The 24178-nt window shown below is 44.1% G+C and overlaps 1 protein-coding gene across 1 annotated transcript in view; it reads left to right on the top strand.

The window, feature by feature from the left end:
- The window catches only part of MYO5B (myosin VB), a 156309-nt gene that overhangs the window by 111695 nt on the left and 20436 nt on the right, over positions 1–24178 (top strand). Inside the window, exons 21-29 of the mRNA XM_056514136.1 lie at positions 307–546; positions 5455–5694; positions 10582–10666; positions 12044–12192; positions 12925–13044; positions 14811–14948; positions 16551–16610; positions 22963–23214; positions 23946–24043. Of these exons, the coding sequence (XP_056370111.1) occupies positions 307–546; positions 5455–5694; positions 10582–10666; positions 12044–12192; positions 12925–13044; positions 14811–14948; positions 16551–16610; positions 22963–23214; positions 23946–24043 (1382 nt within the window). The remainder of the gene's footprint in view (positions 1–306; positions 547–5454; positions 5695–10581; positions 10667–12043; positions 12193–12924; positions 13045–14810; positions 14949–16550; positions 16611–22962; positions 23215–23945; positions 24044–24178) is intronic.

Here is a 24178-nt window from a genome sequence, read left to right as displayed (position 1 = left end):
CACTAGTATCCACACAGGAATAGCCTTAAGGTGAAAGCAAGTAGATTTAGCGAAGATATTGGGAAGGAATTCTTGATTATGAGGGTGAGGAGGCCCTGGCACAGGTTTTCCAGAGAAGCTATGTCTGTTCCCGAGCCCCAGAAATGCTTCAGAAGTGTCCAAAGCCAGTCTGGACAGGCCTTGGTGCGGCCTGGCCTAGTAGAACCCATCCCTACCCATGGCGGATGAGCTTTAAGGCCCTTCCAACCCAAACCACTCGGTGATCCCGCAGCTGCCTTCTCCCTGCTAACGGGCCGTGTTTTGCAGATGCTGATGGAGCACAAGGCCGCCGTCCTGCAGAGGCACGTGCGGGGCTGGCTGGCGCGCGCGCGGCTGCGCCGGGCCCGGGCCGCCGCCGTGGTGCTGCAGTGCCACTGGCGCCGCCTGCGGGCCCGGCGCCAGCTCCAGGCCCTGCGCATCGAGGCGCGCTCGGCACAGCACCTCAAGAAGCTCAACATCGGCATGGAGAACAAGGTGGTGCAGCTGCAGAGGAAGGTGGACGAGCAGGTACGTGCCGAGCCGGGCCGGGTCAGGCCCGGCTGCCGCTTTGTGCCTCGTGGCGAGTCCGTACTACTAAAAGTAAACAAAGCAAGAAAGCAAAATAATGGCGTGAAATTGTAACCCATATCTCCCCTAAGCTATGTTATAAATGAGAAACAATTCAGCAAAATTTAGATTGCTTTATTTTATATAGACAGAGCAGTGCAGCGCTGCGGAAAACATGAGGGGTCACTGCCCACTCCAGCTCCGTCAAACTTCGGTTTGCATCTCCTTTTCATAGTATGGTTTTCTTGTAGTTATCAATAATTGTTATTTTTTTGCTGTCATAATTTTGCCAGGTAAGCAGTGGTGGTCAGAAAATATCTGTGAAGTCTCTGGGCTACATGAAGTCTCTAGGTGATCTGTCAAGTCTCATAGATAACCATCTGATCTTGGTAGATAAAGAACAGCAGAAGGTGGGAAGTCTGGTCTTAGTAGATAGGCTGTAATTGATTACACAAAGGCAGGAAATCTGACTTTGCAAATCTATCAGGCTGTGGGAAAGTCTTGTTTTGCAAACTGGTATTAGACACAACTATTTAGAAAACATAGTATTCATAACTAGGGGATTTAAAACAGAATGATTTAATAATATATTTCCCTTTATCTAGGTCCATTCCTCATCTAAGCATTCTGGTTTATACAAGCTCCAAAACTTCTATGATTAACACGAATCTTTTATCAATTATCACAACTATTACCTAACAAAAATTCAACAGTACTACTGATTCCCACAATTAAAAACTCAGAGTTCACACTTTTCTGCAGGTAAAATATGAGATGTCAGGTGGAGGTTGAAATCTCTAGCAGTTGTTGTGTGGGAAGGGTGGTGTTGGTGGCACACCTTCCTCAGGGCAATTGTGGGGACTGCCCAGCAGGGCTCAGAGGAGAAGATACAAGGGCAGTTTTGGAAGGTGTTTCTTGAAAACCCAAGCCAGGTCTGCGTGGGACCCAATGTCATGGGTTTGGGGCTGAATTGCCCCACTGTGCTTTTTTTTGCTCTCTGAGATCTGGGTGTGCAGAATGTCTGCCACCACTGGTGCTATGAACCGTGTGTGCTGGGAGTCACATTCCCTGGAAGATAAACAGCAGTTTGGGTAAATACTTTACTTTGAACACATTTGTGTTACTAGATACAGCAACTCTCCACGAGTAAGGGGAGAGTGGGATGGTTTGATATGACAGGTCCCTGCGTGGGATGACTTGATGACCTTAACAGTGTTCGATCACAGGGGTGTTTTCATCAATAACCATTTGCCATTAATTAAGCTGCAGAATAATGGTTTGGTTTTACACGTGTAGAAGAATAGGTTTTTTTCCACCTACTAATATGTGCAAATTACTGTGTTAAATACCTTCTGTGTTGATGTGCAAGGAATTGAGGGGTGATCATAAGAAATGCTGATTGGGTCCTAGTTGTATTGGGAAAATTCATATACACTTGTAACCTGAAACTGAATTTTTACAGGTATGAGAACATTCTCTTCAGTCAGGATTAGCCCTTATTTGTAGCACCAGTTTGTGGTAATTCCAGTTTATCATTCTGAGATGGTGTCAGGGACCCTTGTCCCTCCCACATGGTTCCTTTCCACCTGAAATCTCCCCACCCCAGTATGACACGAGCAGTCCTGTGTTGGAGGTGGTGACAGGTGGCTCTGTGTTGGCTCAGATGAGCAGAGTCAGGACACACAGGGATTTGCACTGCTGTGGTCACCCTCACTGCAGTGTTAATTGGCTGCTGTGAATTAACTACACTGCAAAAAGGTCCAACTTTCAGACCCTAGTGCTTAATTTTAAAATGCCTGTTTCCATACTTAGATTTTGCTAACTTAAGGATGGAAAACTCTCAGAGTAAGGTTTGATATGAACTTTCATCCAGAAGGTATTTTGGTGGAATTGAATAGGATGAGTCATTCCAGGTCCATGTATTTTGGGCTGAACTCCATGAGTGTGAATGTCAGTGTTGTATCTGCTGAGCTGCTGGACTTGATACTGGAACATCAGTAGTATTTTTTAGTTTGTATTTTTCCCTATTTCCATGCCAGGAGAAGTGTGGCAGTGGAACAGTAAAGGAAAAAAACCACCAATATTTGGTTAACATTGGCTTTCCTCTCATGGGCTGTGAAAGCAGCAGAAGGATCTGCTTTAGGGAAGGAGCCATGGAGAGCTTTTAACCAGGCAGAAATAATTGTCTTGAGCTCATCTTGCTCTCCCTCAGTCTCTCCTCAGACCATTTAATAGGAGTTTCTTTAATGTTCTCTGCGTAGCTTTTGCAGGAGACAATTCCTGCTCAGGATTACATGTGCTGCTCTGTCCAGTGGGTTGAATTTAACCATCCTTCCAGGACTTCCAGGTTTCCCTGGGTATGCCTTGGAAGTGCTAAGGAGCACAGTTCCAGTACATTCTCTTTCCAGGGCACTGAATCTTTTTTCTGGTATAGTGCGTTTGCTGTATCTTAGTGTCCCTGAAGGATCTTGCTTTCAGTTCTTGCTAATCTAGAAACACAACCTTTGAAAATACCAATTAACTTTCCAAGAAAAAGGTGTATACAGCAGGTAACCTGGAGAGCTGCAGTTGTATTGGTATTTTTTTTTTTTTTTAGTAGCTGTGGAAGAAAATGTTTCTATTTCTGCTACTTTAGCTCATGCATGAGTAGAGATGCAATCCTCCGTGTGCCCTGAAGGAAGAGGTCTTTCTTTGAAAACATTAGAACCTATTATTGTATGTCAGTCTCAGCTCAGATGCTCTGGCATCTGTAGCTGGAATCATTTAATTAAGTTTTTTAATTGGGTGAGGATTTTTTTTTGCACAGAGAATGAAGATTTTGATCTATTTTGCTGCAAAACATCTTCACTGGAGCACTTGCTTTTCTATTTACATTGGACCAATTCCTTCTCGATTTTTTCTATTTTTTACCCCTTCTATTAATTTTCTTTAAATCTGTTTGTTGGAATTGCCCAAGACACTTATAAGGCATATGCTTAATGTAGTGTTGCATGTTCATGCAGCCAATATTGAGACACAGTGTGAACTCTCAACACTGTCTCTGCCAGCAGTACAATCTCTGTTAGCATTTAGTGTGAACAAAACTAGTTTGGGTAATAAGCTGATGAATTTGTTACATCTCCCTTTGGTAGCAAAATAAACTCAGTTTTTTCACTGAGCTTGGGTTGAAACCAGGGCTGCTTCAGATCTGCAGGGCTGGATAATGATTGAAAATGAAGCAAGTTCAAGTTTAACAGGGTCTGTTGAGCAATCTCTAATTGCAGTGGGGAGCAACCCAGTAAATGCTCTCTCATGTTGGTAGTTGTTGATAAAAAACCCCAGAACCATTCCTGTGCATTTATCTTGTATTTGCATGAAAATCGCAGTCGGGTGCTGTGTAAAACCATGTGCACAAGGTTCTGAAAATGCATTTCTTTGGAAATGTCTTTAAGGCCACTGCTCTGGAGCCAGGCTGGCAGAGCTGGGGGTGCTCAGCTGCACCAGAGAAGCTCCAGGGAGAGCTCAGAGCCCCTGCCAGGGCCTGAAGGGGCTCCAGGAGAGCTGCACAGGGACTGGGGACAAGGCATGCAGGGACAGGACACAGGCAATGGCTCCCAGTGCCAGAGGGCAGGGCTGGATGGGATATTGGGAAGGAATTGCTGGTGGGAGGGTGGGCAGGCCCTGGCACAGGGTGCCCAGAGCAGCTGTGGCTGCCCCTGCATCCCTGGCAGTGCCCAAGGCCAGGCTAGATGGGAATTGGAGCAGCCTGGGACAGTGGAAGGTGTCCCTGCCCATGGCAGGGGGTGGAATGGGACAGGCTTTAATGTCCCTTCCAGCTCAAATCATTCTAGGATTCCATGAAATGCCTTTGGTCATGCAGAAATTATAATTTCCTAATATGATACAAATGCTGAATTTTGATGTTCATTAATAATTCATTACTAGGGAGCAAAGGAAAAATTGTTAATACGCCTCATTTACTTGTTTTTCCATTTGAGATGCATCTTTATGTTGCTTCAGAGCACTGAGATACAATGAGAGGGGGTGCTTTGGGAGGTCACCTTCAGAGGAGCCAGAAGGATGATCAGAGCAAACTTTGACAACTAGAATGCTTTTTAAGTTTCGAAATGGTTCTTGTGGTATCAAGATTGTCTACCCAAAGTGAGCACAGCTTATGTAGGAGGCTCTTAATGAAGCTCTTGGTCTTCGGCTTGGGGATGTCTAATAATGGTGATGTTTCATTAGTCACAGTGTACTGCCCATTGACTTTGATTTGAAGCCCAAAAATCAGCTAAGTCTGCTGAATTTTCAGTTCTCAAAACTGGGGAGCAAATCATTGCTAAGTGCTTTAAAAGTGAAAACCTGAGCAAATGAAAGGATGACTGAGCTGGCATATGACTTAAAACTGGAGTTTTGGGAGCTCCTTGTGCTTGGGGCTGCAGTTCTGCATTGTCACTCCAGGTTTCTGCAGGCATGGAATTCAGGAATAGAAGGGTAAACTGCAAAAAGAATACTATACCCCCCCCCACCCCCCAAAACTGCAAACCAATCACATGAAGCAGTACCATTTGGAAGCTGTAGTAGAAGTGTAGAATTTGATTTGGTTGCCAGTGCTACCGAGAATTTTCTGTCTTTGCTCTGAGTGATATCAGCGTAACACCAATTTGACAATACCTCTGTAATCCTTGCCAAAATATTATTGAGCTTTTGTCACAGTTTAGAAAAAGCTTTTAGCTTTATGAGCTTCATTAGCATATGCGTGGAAATGTTTCTTATTGTGGGCTCACACACCATGCTTGAGGATTTGAGTGGTTACTTTTGTAGTGCGTCACTGCATGCACTGATGTCACTTGTGCTCTTGTTTTCTTGTTTTTGGGATGTTGGCTGCAGAACAAGGAGAACAAGCTTCTGAATGAGCAGCTGTCCATGCTGACATCAGCCCACTCCTCCGAGGTGGAGAAGCTGAAGAAGGAGCTGCAGCAGTACCAGCAGAACCAGCAGGGTGATGGCAAACAGCTCCTGAGCCTGCAGGAGGAGATGGAGCAGCTGAGCATGGAGCTGGAGAGGGCTCACGGGGAGAGGGAGGTGATGGAGGACAGCCACGGCAAGGAGAGGGACCTGTTGAGGAAGGTACGTCTGCCTGCCTGCCTCAGGTGTCTCCTGCAGGTGGCCACGCTGCTGAGAGCTCACTCTGCACAATCTGAGGGGGAGTTTCTGTTCTTTATTATCACTTCTGTTGCTGAGTGCCCCTAGGATTTGCCTTTAGCCAGCTCAGGGGGCAGAAAGGATAGGTGGATATTCCTGCTGGAGCTGTCACTGCCTTGTGTCAGGACACCCCATCCTGGTGCCTTTTGTGCTGCCAACCACAAGGAAACTCCCCAAACCCAAGCCCATCTGGAAATCTGGGTGCCTAATAACCATGAATATCGTGGAATTGCAGAGCTGCAAAGGTTGAAAGAGGCTTGTAAAATCACCAAGTCCAACCACCAGCCCAGAACCACCGTGGCCAGCACTAAACTGTGACCTCAGTTGCCACATCCATGCAGTTTTTGAACACTTCCAGGGCTGGTGACTCCCCCACTGCCCTGAGCAGTCTGTTCCAATGCTTTACAAGCCTTTCAGTGAAAAAAAAAGTTTCCCTAATATCCAATCTAAACCTGCCCTGGCACAACTTGAAACTGCTTTTCTTGTCCTAAGATTCATGTACATGCCAGAGCTCCACGTGTATACAGTGATTCCTCATGGTGTGTACTGCAAATTACAGAAGAGGGCTGTCACAGATGCTGCAAATATTAGGAAGATGTAAATATTCCACATCCCAGCCCAGGATGGGGCACAAGGCTCAGTTTCTGATGTGGCTGGTGTTGAAGTTACTCACAGAACATGACCTGTATGTGGACCAACTTCCCTCTCTGAGGAGAAGTACTGCTCCAGCATCAGCTGTTGATTGTTATGGCTTTTATAGGGTTTGGAGCTAGGATATACACAAAATAGATTTATTTTTTTTCTCCCTCCTTCATGCAAACTCATGGAATATCCTAGTTTGGAAAGGAACCACAAGGACAATCAAGTGCAGCTGTTATGTTTTATCTGTTGAGGTGGAAGTCATCCAGCACTGCTACCATTGTACAAGAAGGCATTCTAGCGGGAGAAAGAGACTTTGGAGTGTGGAGTTTGTTTTGCAAATAGCAAAAATGGACCTCTTGCCCTGAATTTCTTTGCTGATCAGATTAATTCTAAGTAACACTCGTTCTCTTAATCTGAGGCACTGAGATGAGAGTTCAGTTTCCTTCTGCAAATGCTTGTGGCTGCTCAAGTTAAATCCATGATATCTCTTCTGCACTAGAAATTGAACTGAATCTTTGATCCTGCTATTGAAAAGAATTTAGGGCTTTTCTACTCAACAAATTGCAAAGAAAAAGCTGTTTTTCTGCTGTTATTCTAGAACAGCACTTGGTGTGTGACAACCTGAAGATTTTTTAATTAATTTTGGAAATTAAAAAAAAAAAACAAAACAAAAAAACAAAAAAAAAAACCAAAAAAAAAAAAAAAAAAAAACACAATAGCCTGGCATTAGCTGTGTTATTATTAGTGGAAGAATGTCCTTACAGGCTCTTGTAGTGCACTTCACACATCACCATTTCTGTGGCCAACCTCCCCTCGAGGTTTAGCCCTCAGGTTTGGCTGAGAAGCTGTGGTGGAGAACTGTGGTCAGAGTGATTTACCCTGCACCTCTGGCAGTACTAAGATGCACTTTTGGGTGTGCTTCTCAAAAAGGTGAGCAGTCTGTATATTTGCTGTCCTTGGCTGGACCAAGAGAGCTGCCAGGTGATCACTGACTCCACTCCTTATGCCTGAGGTGCACCCACACTGGACATGTGATTTCCTTTTAAAATTATAAGATTCTTTTTGTCTCATGGCTCTGTTTGTTAGCTGGGTGTAGCACAGGCTTTTAGGGCATGGAAGGATGCTTGATTTTAAAGGTGATGCAGTTGGGGATAAACTGTCTCTTTGTTCTTGATTGCAAATTCCCTTTGAGCACTTGGATGGAAGGTTGGCTTAATCAGTGAAGAAATGCTTTTGAAAAGCATGAAAACAAAGCAGAAGCTTTCCCTTGTTGTAAAAGTGCCTACAGCAGAGCAAATACTGTGCATTTTGCCATAAAACTAGGCAGTTTAATTATAAAACATTTATAATGAGCAGTGCAAGTTCCCATTTCTGGCATTAGCTTTCCATTGCACCCTTCAGTTCTTTGTAAGTGGGAAGATGGAGAGGACCTGTTTCCTTCCTGAAAATATTAATGTAGCCAGAACACTTCCCAAGAAAAATTCTGGAAAGAGATTTTTGAGTTGTTCCAATATATGCTAGAAGCTGGGAAGAGTCATGAGACTAAATTCAGGTGAGAAGCAGTTTTCACCTTCAATATCAAGATGACACCATGGGCATGATTGTAATGGGACAGATTCCCAAATACATCTCACTTCTGAGTGAAACTGAGATAAGCCTGTAAGTTTTCTGCAGCTCCTGCAAATCCATGTCAGTTAAGATTTAGTTACTGAAAAAAAGTCCTTTAATTTCTTCATCATAGCTATTCTCTCCAAGTCCTTAATTTTAGAATAGCTCTTCTTATTCAATTTTGTGATAAAGTTTGAAACATATGGGTAAGTACCAACAGCTCTTTCTAGGGCTTTTGGTAGCACCTAATCTTTTGGCTTGGTTAGATAGGGTAATTCACAGCTTGGCCAGGGATTACATTAGGAAAGTGCCAAATGCCATCATCCTTTCCTTACAAGACTGGAGGAGGATGAGAGGCAGATTTCATGAGCAGGTTATTCCAGGGTAGCACTTAGATAAGAGCTGCAGCCATCACAAGTGCTCCCTGCTCAGCATCTTCCACAGAAATCTTTCAAAACAGGTGCTGTTGTTTTGAAGCACCTCCAAAGATCTGTTTCCTGTGGAAAGATAAGCAAGGAGGTACAAAATTGTCCATGTAGGTATCAGGGATGGAGTTGGTACTGCTTGGCAATTGTGTGACCTGCTCCCTTTGCCTCTCCCCATGTGTAGTGGAATGTTCATGTTCCTACTGACCTTGGTTACACACAGGTTATGAGCTCTGAGATTGTTCCTGTTTCATGTAGAAACAGGAATGCAGGAAACAAATCCAGTGGCTCAAGAGAACATCTTAAAAATACCTGTATCAAATCTGGATTAGAAATTTTAAAATCTGGATATAATTGCTGTGGATTCTGTTAAGTCTTGCTCTTTCAAATGTCCTCTCAGCATAGCTGAGAATACTCAAGATTTTTGTCCAGTTTTGTTTTTAAGCATCATAGCTTTGGGCAGAGAATTCTTCATCAGCACCCAATAAAAATCATTAGTAAAGTAATCCCACTGCCTTTAATCTTTTCCTGATGGGACAAACAAGTAGAGCTCCTTGCTGTCCCATTGCAGCACAGATTTTCTTTCCATTCCATCACTCCTATATCTCGTCTCCATTTTTTAAATAATCCATCCTACCTTGAAGACACTAGTGCTGATCTAATGGCAAATGTGATTTATGGTGAAGAAGTGCGGTTGGTTTATGTACAGAATATTAAAATCTTGGCTCATTTCACAGCATTTAAAACACCAGTAGCTCTTTATGCTTAAATTGTGAGGTTTTTCACTTTCTAGTTGTACATCCAGACTCCAGCCTTCTAGGAGAGGTGCAGACAGATGTAATGCAGACAGCTGGAGTAAATTAACAGGGAGTAATGAGTGGGGAGGTTTTTCAGTTTGTGCATGGAACAGAACTGATTCAGTCGTGACTTACAAGAAAATATTCACTGTGCTTTTGTTGTCACCATTAGTATGTATCTGGCATAGCCAGTGTTTGATAAAATGCCTTAATTTGAACATGCTTATGTGGAAGACTGAAATCTGTGCTAGGAATGCACACCAGCTGGGCTGCCCATAAATTTAATCTAGTGGTGACAGCAAAATTATTACTCTTGGGCTTTGAAAACTCTTATTATGGTGTTTACAATGTTGTTTATCGTTGGCACCTTGAGATCCTTCTGCTGTGTGCAGCCTTTTCCTGAGCAGTGGCTACAGGAAGTGAGGGAGCAGGCACAGGGAGCGACACGTGCTGGGATGATGTGTGTCCTCCCCCCTGACAGCAGCAGAATCATCCTGCTTAGCTGTGGCAGCATTTTTCACTGGGCAACATGATGGTTGTGTGTTTTGAGATAGTGCTGTTGAATGCACCAGAATTCAGGAAGCTGAGTAATGTTCCAAGATTGGTTGCTGTCAGCATCAGTCCAGCCTTGCAGTTGTGGCAAGTGAAAATAGCATTTTTCAAGATTTAGTTCCTGTTCTCATTATTTTTTATGAGGCAATTGTTGTTGTTAATAATTTTTAAATGTGCTGCTGTTGTATTGCCAAGGGCCCTGGTACATGTCATTCTTCAGTGTACCAGAGCTTCTGTAGCTGTGGGAAGCACTGAAGTGACTCATCGTGCTGTGGATTGGGTACAATAAACTTAAAAAAGCCTGACCTATTCATTCAGCACACATTCACTGTGTCCATCAGCTCCTGAAGTGCTACATCTCTGGGAACAGTCAGCAGATTTATTTCCCCAGCAGCTGGTGACTTTCCCCAGGAGCTGTGACTTGAAGACAATGATGAAGCCCATTGAGATGTAAAAATAAATCTCCGATTTGATAACCTGATCACTTGCAAGAGCTTCACTCCTGCAGATCGTGGCCACTAAGTCCAGCTGCTCAGTGTTTTGTAAGATTCTGCTGAAAATGTTGATTTAAGGGAGGAGTTCACTTAGGAAAGGGAAAGTTATTCTCTGTTGTAGCAGCGCATTTCTGCTGTGCTTCTGTACAAAGGATAAGTGGCAAAGAATGGGGGCACAGTTCTTTAAAAGAGCAAAGAGAGGCCAAACAAAGCCCCCTGTCTCCAGGCAGGTGAAATTAATCCTGCAGGAGCTCTGCCCTGCAGCCAGCAGTGACCCTCTGCCTTGTTCCGCAGCGTATCTCTGACCTGGAAGAAGAAAACGCTCTCCTGAAGCGGGAAAAAGAGGAGCTGAACAGCAGTATTCTCTGTCAGTCTGAAGGTAGGAAAAACTGCCTCTAGCATCATCATGCCTCCCTTAGACAAGAGCTTAATCTTCTCCCCTGGAGCTCATCTTCCCTGCCCTGAAAAGTGCTAGTCTTCCTGTGACCCTTTCCTGGTGGCTTTTGTCTCTGTTTCGATGTGCAGGTAGTTCTGTTCGTGCTGTCCTACTGGTGGGTGATAAGCCAGAGGCAAGTTTAATTGGTGAAATACAGAATAAAGTACCTAGCAAGGCTTTTTACTTCAGTTATGTTAAAGCATTTCATGCAGATGGTGTGGGAGGCAGTGAAGCTGATGGAATAGGGAATAGCTGTGTCCCAAGAATTATTAATAAAGGATCCAAGGGGAAGCACAATTCACATTATTGAGCTGTGACAAAGGATTTCTCTAGTGTGACGTGAGACTGTGAGTGCATTTTAAAAGCAGAGACTTAGCTGACGAGTCATACATAGGGGAAACAACCTGGGAAAATCCCATTTCACAAAAGGGACTCTCATGGTGTACAGAGCTTTTCTGTTTTTTGTCATCCTTTTCAGCTTTGATTTTGCAGCAGGATTTACAAAGATCATCATGCTGTGGATGTAACTATCACTGCTCTGTAGTACTTGTGAAGTGCCTTTTGCTCCTAGCCTAACACAAAATAAAGGAATGAAGATAACATAATAAGAAGAAACTTGCTGTAAATATTTATTCATCCCTTACAGGATGTTTTTGGAGCATCTAAGATGGGAAGAAAGGAAGTGGAGAGGGCTGGTTTTTTGTTCACCCATTTAAAACAGCACATGGGCTACATTTGCTTGGTTCCTTAGGAAGAGGAGGGGCTGGGTTTGCTTCCAGTTATTTTAGCAAATAACTGAATTTATTTGAACACAAAACTCTTTGAACCCCTACAGTCTTACCATGGTAAATGGTTGATGATGACGTGAGCAAGAGCTGCTGTTGTTGATTTGCTCCTATGCCAAAGCTGCTGGTGGGAAGCAAGCAGGGAAGTTTTTATATGCAGCAAGTACCACTTTTTCAACATGAATGTATTTCTGTACTGTGCTGGTATTTTCTTAAGTAGATTTATGGCTGGCCAGTGGGAGCTGGAACTGCCACAGTTAAATGATGGTTTGTAGGTGCTGGACACTTCTCTTTAACTCAAGGCAAGGGACTGCTCTGGAAGTAGAAGAGCTCAAGCTGTTTCAAATGCTGAGGAGGCAAATGCAGGTTATAATAATCTCTAAATATTAGCAAATGCTTTCACACATTTTAAAGGCTCTTGGCAGAGAATATTTTGTTCATTAGCTGTTGTTGTTCTATGTGTTTACAAGAAGCTTGTTTCTGAGCTAGAGTTCATAATTTCTTTTTTATTTTTTCTACCCTTCTTATTTTAAAGATGAATTTGCACGAAACACAGTTGAGGAAAATATCCAGATGAAGAAAGAGTTGGAAGAAGAGAGATCACGTTATCAGAACCTGGTAAAAGAGTATGCAAATCTGGAGCAGAGATATGACAGCTTGAGGGATGAAATGACTATTATTAAGGTAATGAAGCTGGAATTATCCTTGTCCTCTTGTGCTCTGGACCTGATGCCTGGATAACGTGGCTCACTCACCCTCAAAACATTTAATAGAACTGCCATTAGTGTATTTGGTATTTCTAAAAATACCTGTCTGCACTGGAGCCAAGCCATTTGTATGCCTGGAAAAAGGAGCTTGGTCTTCCATGCTTCTCTGTGAAATGCTTAGAGATGTCTGTGAATCTCAGCAAAAGCTGGATCATGCTTGTTCTTGTTTTGCTTTTGTGTCAGTGATATTCGTGTGTAGTTGTTGGGTTAAAAAACAAACAAAAAACCCTCCAGCAATATGATTGCAGAATTTCAAATCCCAAAGTCTTTAGATTCAGCATTGCTAACGTGTTTGAAAAACTGGTGAAAATCAGAGTGCTGCTGGATTTGGTGGAAGATAGAATGTTTAGAGAGTCCTGGAGGGTGCTCTCAGCAGCACAACCTTGAGCTCAGATTTGCATGTTCACACTTACCAGGCATCTGGTGTCATGAAGAGCCTTTAATTAATGCAGAATTTTAAAACTGAGTTTCTGTATCACTTTTGCACTTTGAAGTGTTAATATGCATTTTAAGGGCATAAAAACTTAGAACATGTAATTCTCTATAAGGTAACTTAAGTATATAGTCACACCTTAGCTCTAAGAAGCAACACTTTGAGAGGAACCCTTTAACACTGTGTTCTTTATGTGTCTGCATCATTTCTTGGCAGCAAACACCGGGGCACAGGAGAAACCCATCCAACCAGAGCAGCTTGGAGTCAGATTCCAATAACCCATCCATCTGCACCTCTGAAATCGGGGACACCGAGGATGTGATACAGCAGGTGGAGGTACAGAAAATCAGGAGGGAGCCCTGCTCTGGGGGTGAAGGCTGTGGGGTTTGTAGCAGTGCAAGCTGGTGTCCTGGTATGAAGGACAGGTGTCTGCCAATAAAGGCAGAAGCTTCTCTTTGAAATGGAGAACGTAAACCCCCTCCCTCCAAATTATTATAATTTTGAAGTTAAGGGGCTCTCAGGCAAAGATACGGGAATTAGGAATAACAGTTCTTTACTAGGAAAATTAAAATAGAAATGCAGTATTACACAGAACATTCCCAGCCCTGCCAGAGTCAGAATCCAAGCTGACACCCGTCAGTCAGTCAGGGTGTTGGCACAGTCCCATTCAATGGTGGCTGCATCCTCCTGCAGGGGCAGATGTGGTTCAGCTGGAGCAGTGCTCCTGGAGAAGGTGCAGTTTCCTCTGAAGCTCCAGGGATGATGTGCAAAGGTCTGGTTTTCCTCTGGAATCCAGTGGAAAGAAGGTGCCTTGGTGTCCCAAATCTCAGTTTTTATCTGGGTAGGAAAGGCTTGGCTCCTCCCCTGGCTGGAGCATCTCCCAGTGGGATGATGGAATTTTATCAGTCATGCCCTGGGACTCAGTGGCCATGAACAGGAGATATCTCCTGGAGGGAGGATGGGCTGAGGGAAGATAAAGATGATTGCCCAGCTGGTTTAAAGATGGCCCATGAGCAGAGAATGTGTGCCAGGAGATCAGGGGCACTGCCCCAGCTGGGTCAACAGATGGGGACAGAATTCACATTTCTGGCCACATCCTACATTGCAACCCAGGACAACTGGGCAATAAGGCATGGGGAATAAAATTGGTTCCATGCCGTAGACACATGTCATTAATTGTGTGTGAGGGACTGCAGGGTTGTGGGCTCTGACAAACTCTTCTTGTTTGAAGCATTAGGGCTCTAAAAATAATACAGACTTTGGGCCATACCAGCTTAAAGACCGATGAAAATTCACCACAGAAGGTACACCTGGTGCTGCTGGATTATGACTGGATCATGATCTTTCTCTGCAAGGACACCAGAATTCATTGCCCTCTTGCCCCAAGCATTTTCATTCCCATGCATCTTCACAGATGCTTTGCTGGCCAGCACAGCCCCTGTAATCAAATCAAGTGTCTCCTAATGCAGGAAAGAGCAGCACAAATTATTCCTTGGCTATCAAGAATCCTGTGGAAAAGGAAAATATGTTTTTTACTGACATCTGATGCAATAGACAGTTTTTTAAAGCCCACTTTTCTGATTTAAGAGCACTTACAGGTGATCAATGTTCCTAGGGTCAACCCTACCCTTGCAGGACCATATTTTGTGTCCCAATACCATGCCTGCAGAAGCCCTCACTTCCCTCTGCTAGCTGCTGTGTTATATTGCTTTAGTATTTCTGAACTGCTCTGAAAGCTTTTTCTGAAGTCAAAATAATCAGTATTGACAATGCTTTGATATAAAATATTTCAGGTACAGGCAGTAAAAAACCCCAGCAAATAAACACTTGACTGAAAGGGACCCAAAAGGGCATTTTTGATGTTCTTAGCCCTCATCATTAAGCTGTTAATCATTCAGTGATGCATCAAAAGCAGTCATCTATTTTACTGGCATGAAAAATAGGTGTTTAAAATATGGATTTGCTCTTTGGAAGTCTTTCTTAGGATGCTCCTGTTCCTGGCCGTGGCTGATGTACAGTCAGGGTCATCTGGCACTATGCATGGTTATAAAAACTGACACTGAGGTCTTCTCTTTTCTTCCCTCCCTCCTGTTCTGCTCCAGGAGATTGGGATGGAGAAAGCAGCCATGGACATGACTCTCTTCCTAAAGCTGCAGAAGCGAGTGAGGGAGCTTGAGCTGGAGAGGAAGAAGCTGCAAGCCCAGCTGGAGAAAAAGGAGCAAGAGAGCAAGAAATCCCAGGCAAGAGGCATCTTTTCATGGATAATAATATTTCATATACATAACTGGCTTTTCTTGATTGCCTGAGGTCATATGATGTAGGAATTTAGCTTTGAGAGTGACAAGTTCAGCATAAGAGGCTACAAATCTATCGAGAATGGAGATAAACTTTTTTTTTTGTTAGCTAAGGACAATTGGCCAGGAGAACTGCTTTATTTATTTGTTTAAACAAACTAGTTATAACTTAGGGCAGTATATTAAGCTTCTTGAAAGTAGTGAAATGTGAAATCAATTTTGGCACATGTTATTCCACCACCACTGGCCCTGTGTCTCACGTGTGGCAGCTTGCCTGTTCAACTGCCCTCCCTTTTGGATGATTTCTGTTATTCAAGCATTTCTTTGCTGTCCTGGCTTCCCCTCATCCAGCAGTGTGTGGCATGAAAACAGCTGAAAAGCACTTCACACACATGTCAGTCAGGCTGGTGTCCTCAGTTTGGTTTTATTACCATCTCTGTGTTTTGGTTAGGTTTTTTTCTTCAGTAATGATCACAGAGAGGGACACAGGTTAAAAGTGCTGCAGTAAATCAGAAATACCAGGATAGCTGTTAGAAGAATGAGTTCTTAATTTCTCATGCAAGGCAGGAATATTCTTTTGCTGTATTCTTCCTTCACTGTGAAAAAAACAAAACAAAACGAAAACAAAATTTCTAAAGTTTGAGTTGCTAGCTTGAAAGCAAATTAAAAACAATGTATATTTAAAAAAAAAAAATATATATATGTATATATATACATACATATATATATATATGTATATCAAAAAAATTAAGGTTACTGACAGCCCAGTGGTAACTCAGGGGACAGGAGTCTGTAAGTGTGAAAATACAGCTCTCTAGGCTGACTTCTGGTATGGGGGGTTTTAAGAGCACATCTGTTGTATATGCTTTCCCTGCCATCTGTAGCCAAGGCTCTGTGGCTTGTCAGAGGCCAGAGTGTGCTATGAAACAGCAGTGTTGCTGTGAGCTTGGTGTCCTAAAGCACTGGAGATGCTCTTTTAAAATTGCTGAGCAAATGCCATCCCTCTTGGGAACATATTTGAAATTTCTGGGGCTTCTGTTGCTTTGTTTGGGGATTACTTTCGTTATTACTCTCCAGTGTGAGATCAGTGTACCTTTGAGCAAATGCAGTAAGAGACTCAACAAGGTCATCATCAGTAATTATTTACTTGCTTCACTAGATATCCTTATTGATCACACCTAGCAGTTTTCAGGAAACACATGAAATGGGAGACTTCCCTGGCCTCTCATTGCTGCTGCAGGAGGATTAAAAACCTGTTTTCCAACTGCTGATATGTGGAAGACTTTTCCCTTAATGACTGTCATTGTTTGAAAGCTGCAGCAAGGCTCAGTTGTCAAGATATTAATGAGAGATTAAACCCATTTCTCCTGGAGTGTCCTCTGCCCCACTGGTGTTGCTGGGATGCTGTCTGATGGCAATTAATGACATTATTATGGTTGAGCTGGCCAGCAGGGCCAATTGCTGATGGAGACGTGCCCAGCTAGCCTGTGCTGTGTGCAGTTCCTCTGCCTGCTCCTAAATACAAATTTACCTCTTCAATCTGCGCAGGTGGTTGAAAGTGCTGAAGTGGCTTCTGAGCATGAGGATTTTGCATACAACAGCCTGAAGGTGAGTGAGAGGCTTCTACTTGCTGTAACCTATTGCATGGCTCCTGCAGCCCAGACAAATGGTGTGAACGTGATAATAATCTAAAACCTGCTGGAATCAGGTAATTTGAAAGCTCACCATGAGCTTCTGGGCCTGGGATGGGCTCACAGATGTTTCTCTCTGAGGCAACATCTGTTCTCTGCTGATCTGCCTGTCTTTCAGTCATTCATGGAGGTAACAAACTCACTCATGGTCCAGGGTTTTTTTTTTTTCCACTGCAGGTATTCCCTCTGGAACTTTGTTGGGCTCCCTTTTGGTGGGGAATTGCAGGTCCTAGCAGTCAGCTTTGCAGTAGGTGTAAATTCTTGCAGCTGTTTCTTGTTCCAGGCTCCACCACTGCTTCCTTCCCCCCTCCTGTGCCATCCCAAGGTGCCACTCAGGTCAAACCCAGATAAATCTGTGGTATGATTTGCAGTAAAAGCCTCCATCTCCCAGCAAAGGGCTGGCTGACCACAGTCATCCTGTTTATCTCAGTTGTTTCCCTACTCTAGAGCTCATCTTGCCCCCAAGCTCTGAATGCTGACAGTTTCTGTCCCCATCACTTTCTCCCTGTGACAATCAGAGTAACTGAAACCTCCTGGGCTCCTACTGCAGCTTCTATGGATTCTGTCCTTCTGCTCTAACTGTACTCAAAACTTCTGGCCTTGACTGTTTTAGACCAATTCTTATGTCCTGCCTATCCTCAGAAAACCAGTTCCTAGGATAGGGTAATTAAGGGAAATTTTTTATGCTGTTGGTTTTTTCAGTGCAGACTGCCTTTCCAATGTTCCTTTTCTCCCTATCCTCATAACAAATATTGCAATGCAACTGAGAAATCCAGAGGAACATATGTTTACCAGAATAACATGATGCTAAACCATCTGTCAGTAGTAATATAAATTTTTGCTTCTACACCATCTCCTCAAAGGGATGCAAAAAAAAAAAGCAGGAATTAGAGATGGAAGGGATGTCGCTAAACTTTTATTTCTAGCAGTAGATTTTTGTGATGTTTAACCAAACCAGTTTTATTTCCCTAGCATGATATTGGTGTAGCACTGGCAAAATGTGCTGTTTGTGATGGAGGGAAGCCCCCCTGAATTTCCTTAGTACCTCTGCATTGCCCCTTGGAGAAGAAGCATGGCAAGGTCACTGCCCAGGATTCTTCCAGATGGTTAAACATACTTGTGGAAGGTTTAAGTTTCTTGACCTTGCAAAGCAAAGTGGAGTTGCAGTTTGGAAGGGGAAAACCTAGCAGATGAGAGCCACCACCTCTTTAAATGACTTCTGGAGTTCTGACTTTGGTGTGAGTTCACAAGCTGTATTTTCTTCAAGGTTTTAACTCTGGAAGTTCAGAGTGGAACTACTAATTTTGGATTTCTCTTACTTTCTGCATGCTAACATACTAGCATTCATAGTTCTACATATCTAACTTTAAAATACCATTTAATGTTAATACCATTTCATAAGAATTGATGGCATGTGTTGCTAAAAATGTGGGGTTCTTTAAATTCTAGTCTAAAATGGGTGGAAAATGAACTTGCAGGGATTTCACATTCTCTGTAGGAGTGTTTACCTGAGAAGGACCACTGAAAAAGAGAGATAAATACACCTCCCTGATATTCTACCCACATCTGAACATAGGAGCCTGAAGGCTCTGTCTGCAGCTCAAGAGCGACTTACTGCTGATTTTGGGGGCTTCTTTTCCCTCCTTCCCCCTTGACACCTGCTTCCATGGCTGTGACAAAGCTATTCCTCTTGTCTCTTTCTCCTGCTAAATTATATATCAAATATTTGTGCTATCTCTGACTCCTGTAAGAGGTTTGTTTTGTTTTTTTTTTTTTTTTGTGAATATGTTTACTTTTCATTTTTGCCAGCTTAAAAAGACTTTATCTCAGGGAAATAGTCTGAGGTGCCTAAAGGCACACACACAGGACAGTCTTTCTGTGCATGCTCTTGAATGGCTTGTGAGGTACCAGTTAGTCAGCCATGGACAGGGACACCTTCCACTGGACCAGGCTGCTCCCACCTGGCCTTGGGCACTGCCAGGGATGCAAGGGCAGCCACAGCTGCTCTGGGCACCCTGTGCCAGGGCCTCTCCATCCTCACAGCCAGCAGTATTTCCCTCCTTTCTGATCTTGTCCTGGTTTGAAGGACAGGTGTCTGCCAATAAAGGCAAAAGCTTCTCTTGGAAATGGAGAATGTAAACCCTCCAAATTATTATAATTTTGAAGTTAAGGGGCTCTCAGGCAAAGATATGGGAATTAGGAATAACAGTTCTTTACTAGGAAAATTAAAATAGAAATACAGTATTACACAGAACAATCCCAACCCTGCCAGAGTCAGAATCCAAGCTGACACCCGTCAGTCAGTCAGGGTGTTGGCACAGTCCCATTCAATGGTGGCTGCATCCTCCTGCAGGGGCAGATGTGGTTCAGCTGGAGCAGTGCTCCTGGAGAAGGTGCAGTTTCCTCTAAAGCTCCAGGGATGATGTGGAAAGGTCTGGCTTTCCTCTGGAATCCAGTGGAAAGAAGGTACCTTGGTGTCCAAAATGTCAGTTTTTATCTGGGTAGGAAAGGCTTGGCTGCTCCCCTGGCTGGAGCATCTCCCAGTGGGATGATGGAATTTTATCAGTCATGCCCTGGGACTCAGTGGCCATGAACAGGAGATATCTCCTGGAGGGAGGATGGGCTGTGGGAAGATAAAGATGATTGCCCAGCTGGTTTAAAGATGGCCCATGAGCAGATAATGTGTGCCAGGAGATCAGGGGCACTGCCCCAGCTGGCTGCAGCAGATGGGGACAGAATTCACATTGCTGGTCACATCAACCCAACACAGATCTAAATCTCTTTCATTTTAGACAAGATGAGCTTTATGGTCCCTTCCATCTCAAACTATTTCAGCTGTTGTAAGACTTTTATGACATTTTTGGCACTCACAGCACCTCAAGCTGGACAATACAAGGTGTGGGTATTACTGGATGGCTGTGCAGGTTTGGTTTCTGCAACCAGCACATGGTCTGATACTTCATAGGTGTCTGCTGTCTTCCAGCTTGGTGTCTTGATGTAATTATTAGTGTAATTATTACTGTCATGATACCTGTGATGGCAGGGATTTACCTTTGGAATTAGCATCTGGTGGGGAGCCTGTTCTTGGTGCAGATTTTGATGGAGGGAAGTGACTGAGGCACCAGTGCTCCATTAGAGAGGCTCATCTGGTTTTTACATTTGTAAGGCTGAAAAAAAATGTCTGAAACACTGATAAACTTACAGGCAGAAGTTACCTGTCCTTCGTAATGGATAAATACATTTCTCAGGAGATGCTGTCCCAAAACACACCCAGCCAGATGTTTGGTTAATCTTTATCCAGGAATGCAAAACAGGGAGATAATGTCCCTCAGACACGCCAATGAAAAATGTGTTTTCCTTGTTTTTTCAAGCTGGGGAAGTGGCAGTGGGAATGGAAGCACCAAGAGCCCTTGCTATAACTCCATGTTTCTGAGCAACCTGTTCTAGTGGAAGCTGGACTAGATGGCCTTTGAAGGTCCCTCCTAACTCACATATTCCAGGGTTCTGAGCAGGGGCATGATGCATAATTCAGTTTTTCACTCATTGCATAGCTGGGATGTTTGTTTCATCCCTTAGACTTGGCAGCTTATCATAAAATGAGTTGCATGGAGGATTTAATTTTCTTTTCCTGCAGAGTACCAGAAAAGGAGGCAAAATCCTGGCATGGCAGTGCTGACCTCTGACTGAGGCAGGCTCACACTTCCCCCAGCACTGCTCTGTAAGCCCTTTGCTAAAGAGTGGAGCTGTATCCATCACCATTAGTGCTCAAGTAGCCCTGACAGAACTCTAACACTGCATATGTTGGGGCAAGTGTGAGTTCAACTTCAGTGCATTCTGACTGTAGAATTTTTTGGTCAAATTTATTTGTCAGATATTTGTCAAATAAATCAGCATGACTGGACTGTGCTGAAGAAAGAGCATTTTTTACTTTGCCAGTGGAAATCTCTTTCCACATCCATAGCATTTTATTTTAGCTTCTGATCTTCTGTGGCAAGTGCTGATGCAAAAAGGGTGTATGAGCTGGGGGCAGAAGATTTAACACTGCTCCATGAAGTCCACATAGAAAGGAGTAGGGAATAAATTTAAATGTAAACTTTGAAAGGAGGTAGGGGCTCTTGGAGCAGGGTTATTGGTTATTGCTTCCTTTCCTGGTCTTCCTGGCTTTGTTTTTAACCAGAGCAGAGCTTGAAATGATCAGTCCTTGGAGTCAGCAGTGTGGCAGACCCATAATAAAAAAGGATGGGAGAAGGGGATACAAAGAGGAGGAGGAGGAAGGTTAAGACAGAGGAAAGCAGCAAATGATGAAAAACCACAGAAGAGTGATTTTATTAAATTACTAATTAGTAAAATTCAGTAATTTTAGTAAATTTTGTGCTTTCACAATCAGTGAGGGGTGATGCTTCTCCACATAGCAGGAAGAGTTAAACCCAGTTTGATGCACACACTTCCAGCTCCTGCTTTAACCACCAATTACAGAAAAGCCCATGTCTCACATACTCCCTCTGCTGTGGTTAATGTGGAGGAATTGATGGATCTAAGGCATTTCTTACCCTTTTGTTTTTTTTCATGACAGATGGTATAAAGTACCTGAATATGCCGCATTACTGATGTTGTTTGTTCAGCTAGGAGCGTGGTGCCCAGATGCCAGATCAGCTATTCTGTTCACACCTCTGCTGTGATAAGCCATGCTATTTATAATTTGTAAGGATTTATAATTACAACACCCGTTTCCTATGGAAACAGGGTTTACACAGCTGTGCTAGCTACACACTGTGTAAATTGTATAAATTGCCCCCATCCCCCCCCAGCCATTTTTGGATTCATTAGCTTGGCTTAGCCCAAGCTGATAATGAAGCAGATATCCCAGAGATAAGAGGGGTTTTGGAATAAAGCTGTGGGAAAGCTCAGTGAGCAGCAGGGAGATGAAGCACATGGGTGACAGTGGGGAATGATCTTATGCTGTTGCAGACACTGAAAAATCCACATGGATAGGGGTTGATCCCTAAGAAAGAGCTGACCCCTCATAAGACAGCAGACTTTGTCAGCTCACTTGCAGGGGTGTTGGACAAGGGTCCTGTTGGGGTTTGGCATTGCCTGAGAAGTCTGGGAGGGAGCAGTCCTGGGTGCCAGAGGTGGGGATCAGTGCAAAGGGAAGGTGGGTTGTTGTGAGCAGGACCCCAGGAGTCTGGCTCCCACCCAGTCTCCAGAAGCACAGCAGGTAGATTTAGATGGGATATTGGGAAGAAGTTCTTTTCTGTGAGAGGAGTGAGGCTCTGGTACAGGTTTTCCAGAAAAGCTGCCCCTGAATCCCTGGCAGTGTCCAAGACCAGGTTGGAGGGGCTTGGAGCATCCTGGGACAGTGGATGGTGTCCCTGCCCATGGCAGAGGGTGGGACTCGATGGGCTTTGAGGTCCCTTCAGTCTGAACCATTCCATAACTCTGTGATTGCACCATGTGCAGGAGCAAAGCTGCTTTTGACCCAGCAAGGATTCTCCAGGTGGGTTTTGGGTGGTAGCAAAGAGCTGCCAAATGTTGTGCTGCCACCTGCAAACAAAGCTTTGTGGTGACAGACTAAAATAAAGGCTGTCTTAGCTGCCAGAGTTCTGTTCTTCTGTCTTCTCCTGCTGCCGTGCAAAAGGGAATAAGCCCTTCAGTTGTGTCAGCAAAGATGTTATTCAGGAGAATCAGTTGGCATCAATCTAGCACAGTGTTGGCTCTGCCTGTCAAATGCCAGGTTGAGGAGACATCAGGGTGAGAAAATCCTGCAGCTATAAACATTGTACTGGGGTGGGGGAATTAGAAAGCATATGAGAAAAGAAGAGAGAATTCACAGCCCCGTGGCTCACCAGAGGGCTGCCTGCCATGATAATGGTTTGTGCAAATCAGCATCTTCCATCTTACCTAATGAATATGAAAGGTGAGCTGAACACTGTGGGGGTTGTGTGATTTATTGAGTCAGAATGATAAGAGGTGGAGGAGAAGAGAGCATGCTTAGCTTCTTTACAGCCGGCTTCTGTGTTTAGAAATAGAGCCAACAAATAAAAAATACCCTGGGTCACCCTGTAGTGTCATTATTAAGTAGCAACAGGCTGCTGACTAAAGCAAAAACTTCCCTGAACCACAGATGGCTGGGCTGGCAGCAAAACCCAGATCCTGGCTTTCATTGATCTGTAATCATCAATAATTAGTCACCCTAGAGGCATCTCAGAATGGGATGAGGCACCATAGGGCAGTTTATCTAAACTGCTTAATGGCTCCATGTTTTCCAGAGGCAAGAGCTGGAGTCGGAGAACAAGAAGCTGAAAAATGAGCTCAATGAGCTGAGGAAGGCCATTGCAGACTACGCCACGCAGAGCAACTCCTCCAGTGATGTGCAGGACAGCTACAGCCTCCTTCTGAACCAGCTGAAATCGGCCAACGAGGAGCTGGAGGTGCGCAAGGAGGAGGTGCTCATCCTCAGGTCACAGATCATGAAGGCAGCCCAGCAGAAAGAGACAGGGAAAAACATGGTAAAGGAGAAGGTATTTAATTTTCTATCCCGTCTTTCCCCTCTCTTGGTGGGGATTCACTGGCTGCCTGAGCAATGCCATTTCTGTTCTGGTTGGCAGGATGGCACAGGGAGGTTTTGGAGGGTTGTGCAGGGATACAGGAGGTTCTGCCCAGGGATGAGATATAGTCCCTGGCATTTCAGACAGCCCAGGACTACCTGTGCCATGGTACTGCCATAGGGTGCTTACTCCCACCCTGAGGAGGGTAAACCAGCCCACACCACCCCTGCACCCACGTGGTTCAGTATGTTCCTGGTGATGTGTTGCAACAATAGTCTTTTTCTGCAAGGAAATGTGGTGAGGGAAAAGAATTTCTAGACCAGATTCTGCTCACTTCAGGCTGGTGCAGCTGTAATGTGCTTCTTCTGACATGCAGGCAAGAAGGAAGCCTGTCTCCCAAACCTCTGTAATGGGATTTGTGTTTAGAGTACATTCCAATGGAAGGGCACATTTTCCAGAAACTTGATCTTCATTGATTTGCTGTCTTACCATTCCTCAAATTTTTTTCCCAAGTTCATTGCATCCTTCTTCCATCTCTTATCTCTTGTGCATGTGTGTGGATTCACAGAAACTCAATAGTGCAGTGGATGCCCTAGGGATGCTTTTAATAGAATAGTTGGGAGTTGTTTGGTGTCAGGATCTTTTAGAGCCAGGCAGAGTTTTAAAGCAGGATGTCACTTTTCTGTTTTGCATGTTGACTTTAGGAGAGCATCTCCCACAATGCCAGCTGGCCCAACAGTGACCAGAACGTTGACCAGGAGGACGCGATCGAAGCCTATCAGGGCATGTGCGAGACCAACTGGTAAGTGTGGCACAGACCCCTCCAGCACAGGGGGTTCTGTGTCAGAGATGGGTCCACACCAAAAATCAACCTGTTCCAGAGAGGTCCAGCCTCTGGGTTGTGTTATGGACTCAAGGATGGGCCGTAAAGGTGAAG

The sequence above is a fragment of the Oenanthe melanoleuca genome, chromosome Z, assembly GCF_029582105.1.
Source record: "Oenanthe melanoleuca isolate GR-GAL-2019-014 chromosome Z, OMel1.0, whole genome shotgun sequence".
NCBI lineage: Eukaryota > Metazoa > Chordata > Aves > Passeriformes > Muscicapidae > Oenanthe > Oenanthe melanoleuca.
Note: the sequence above shows the minus strand (reverse complement) of the source record. Positions and strands in the feature narration are given on the sequence as shown.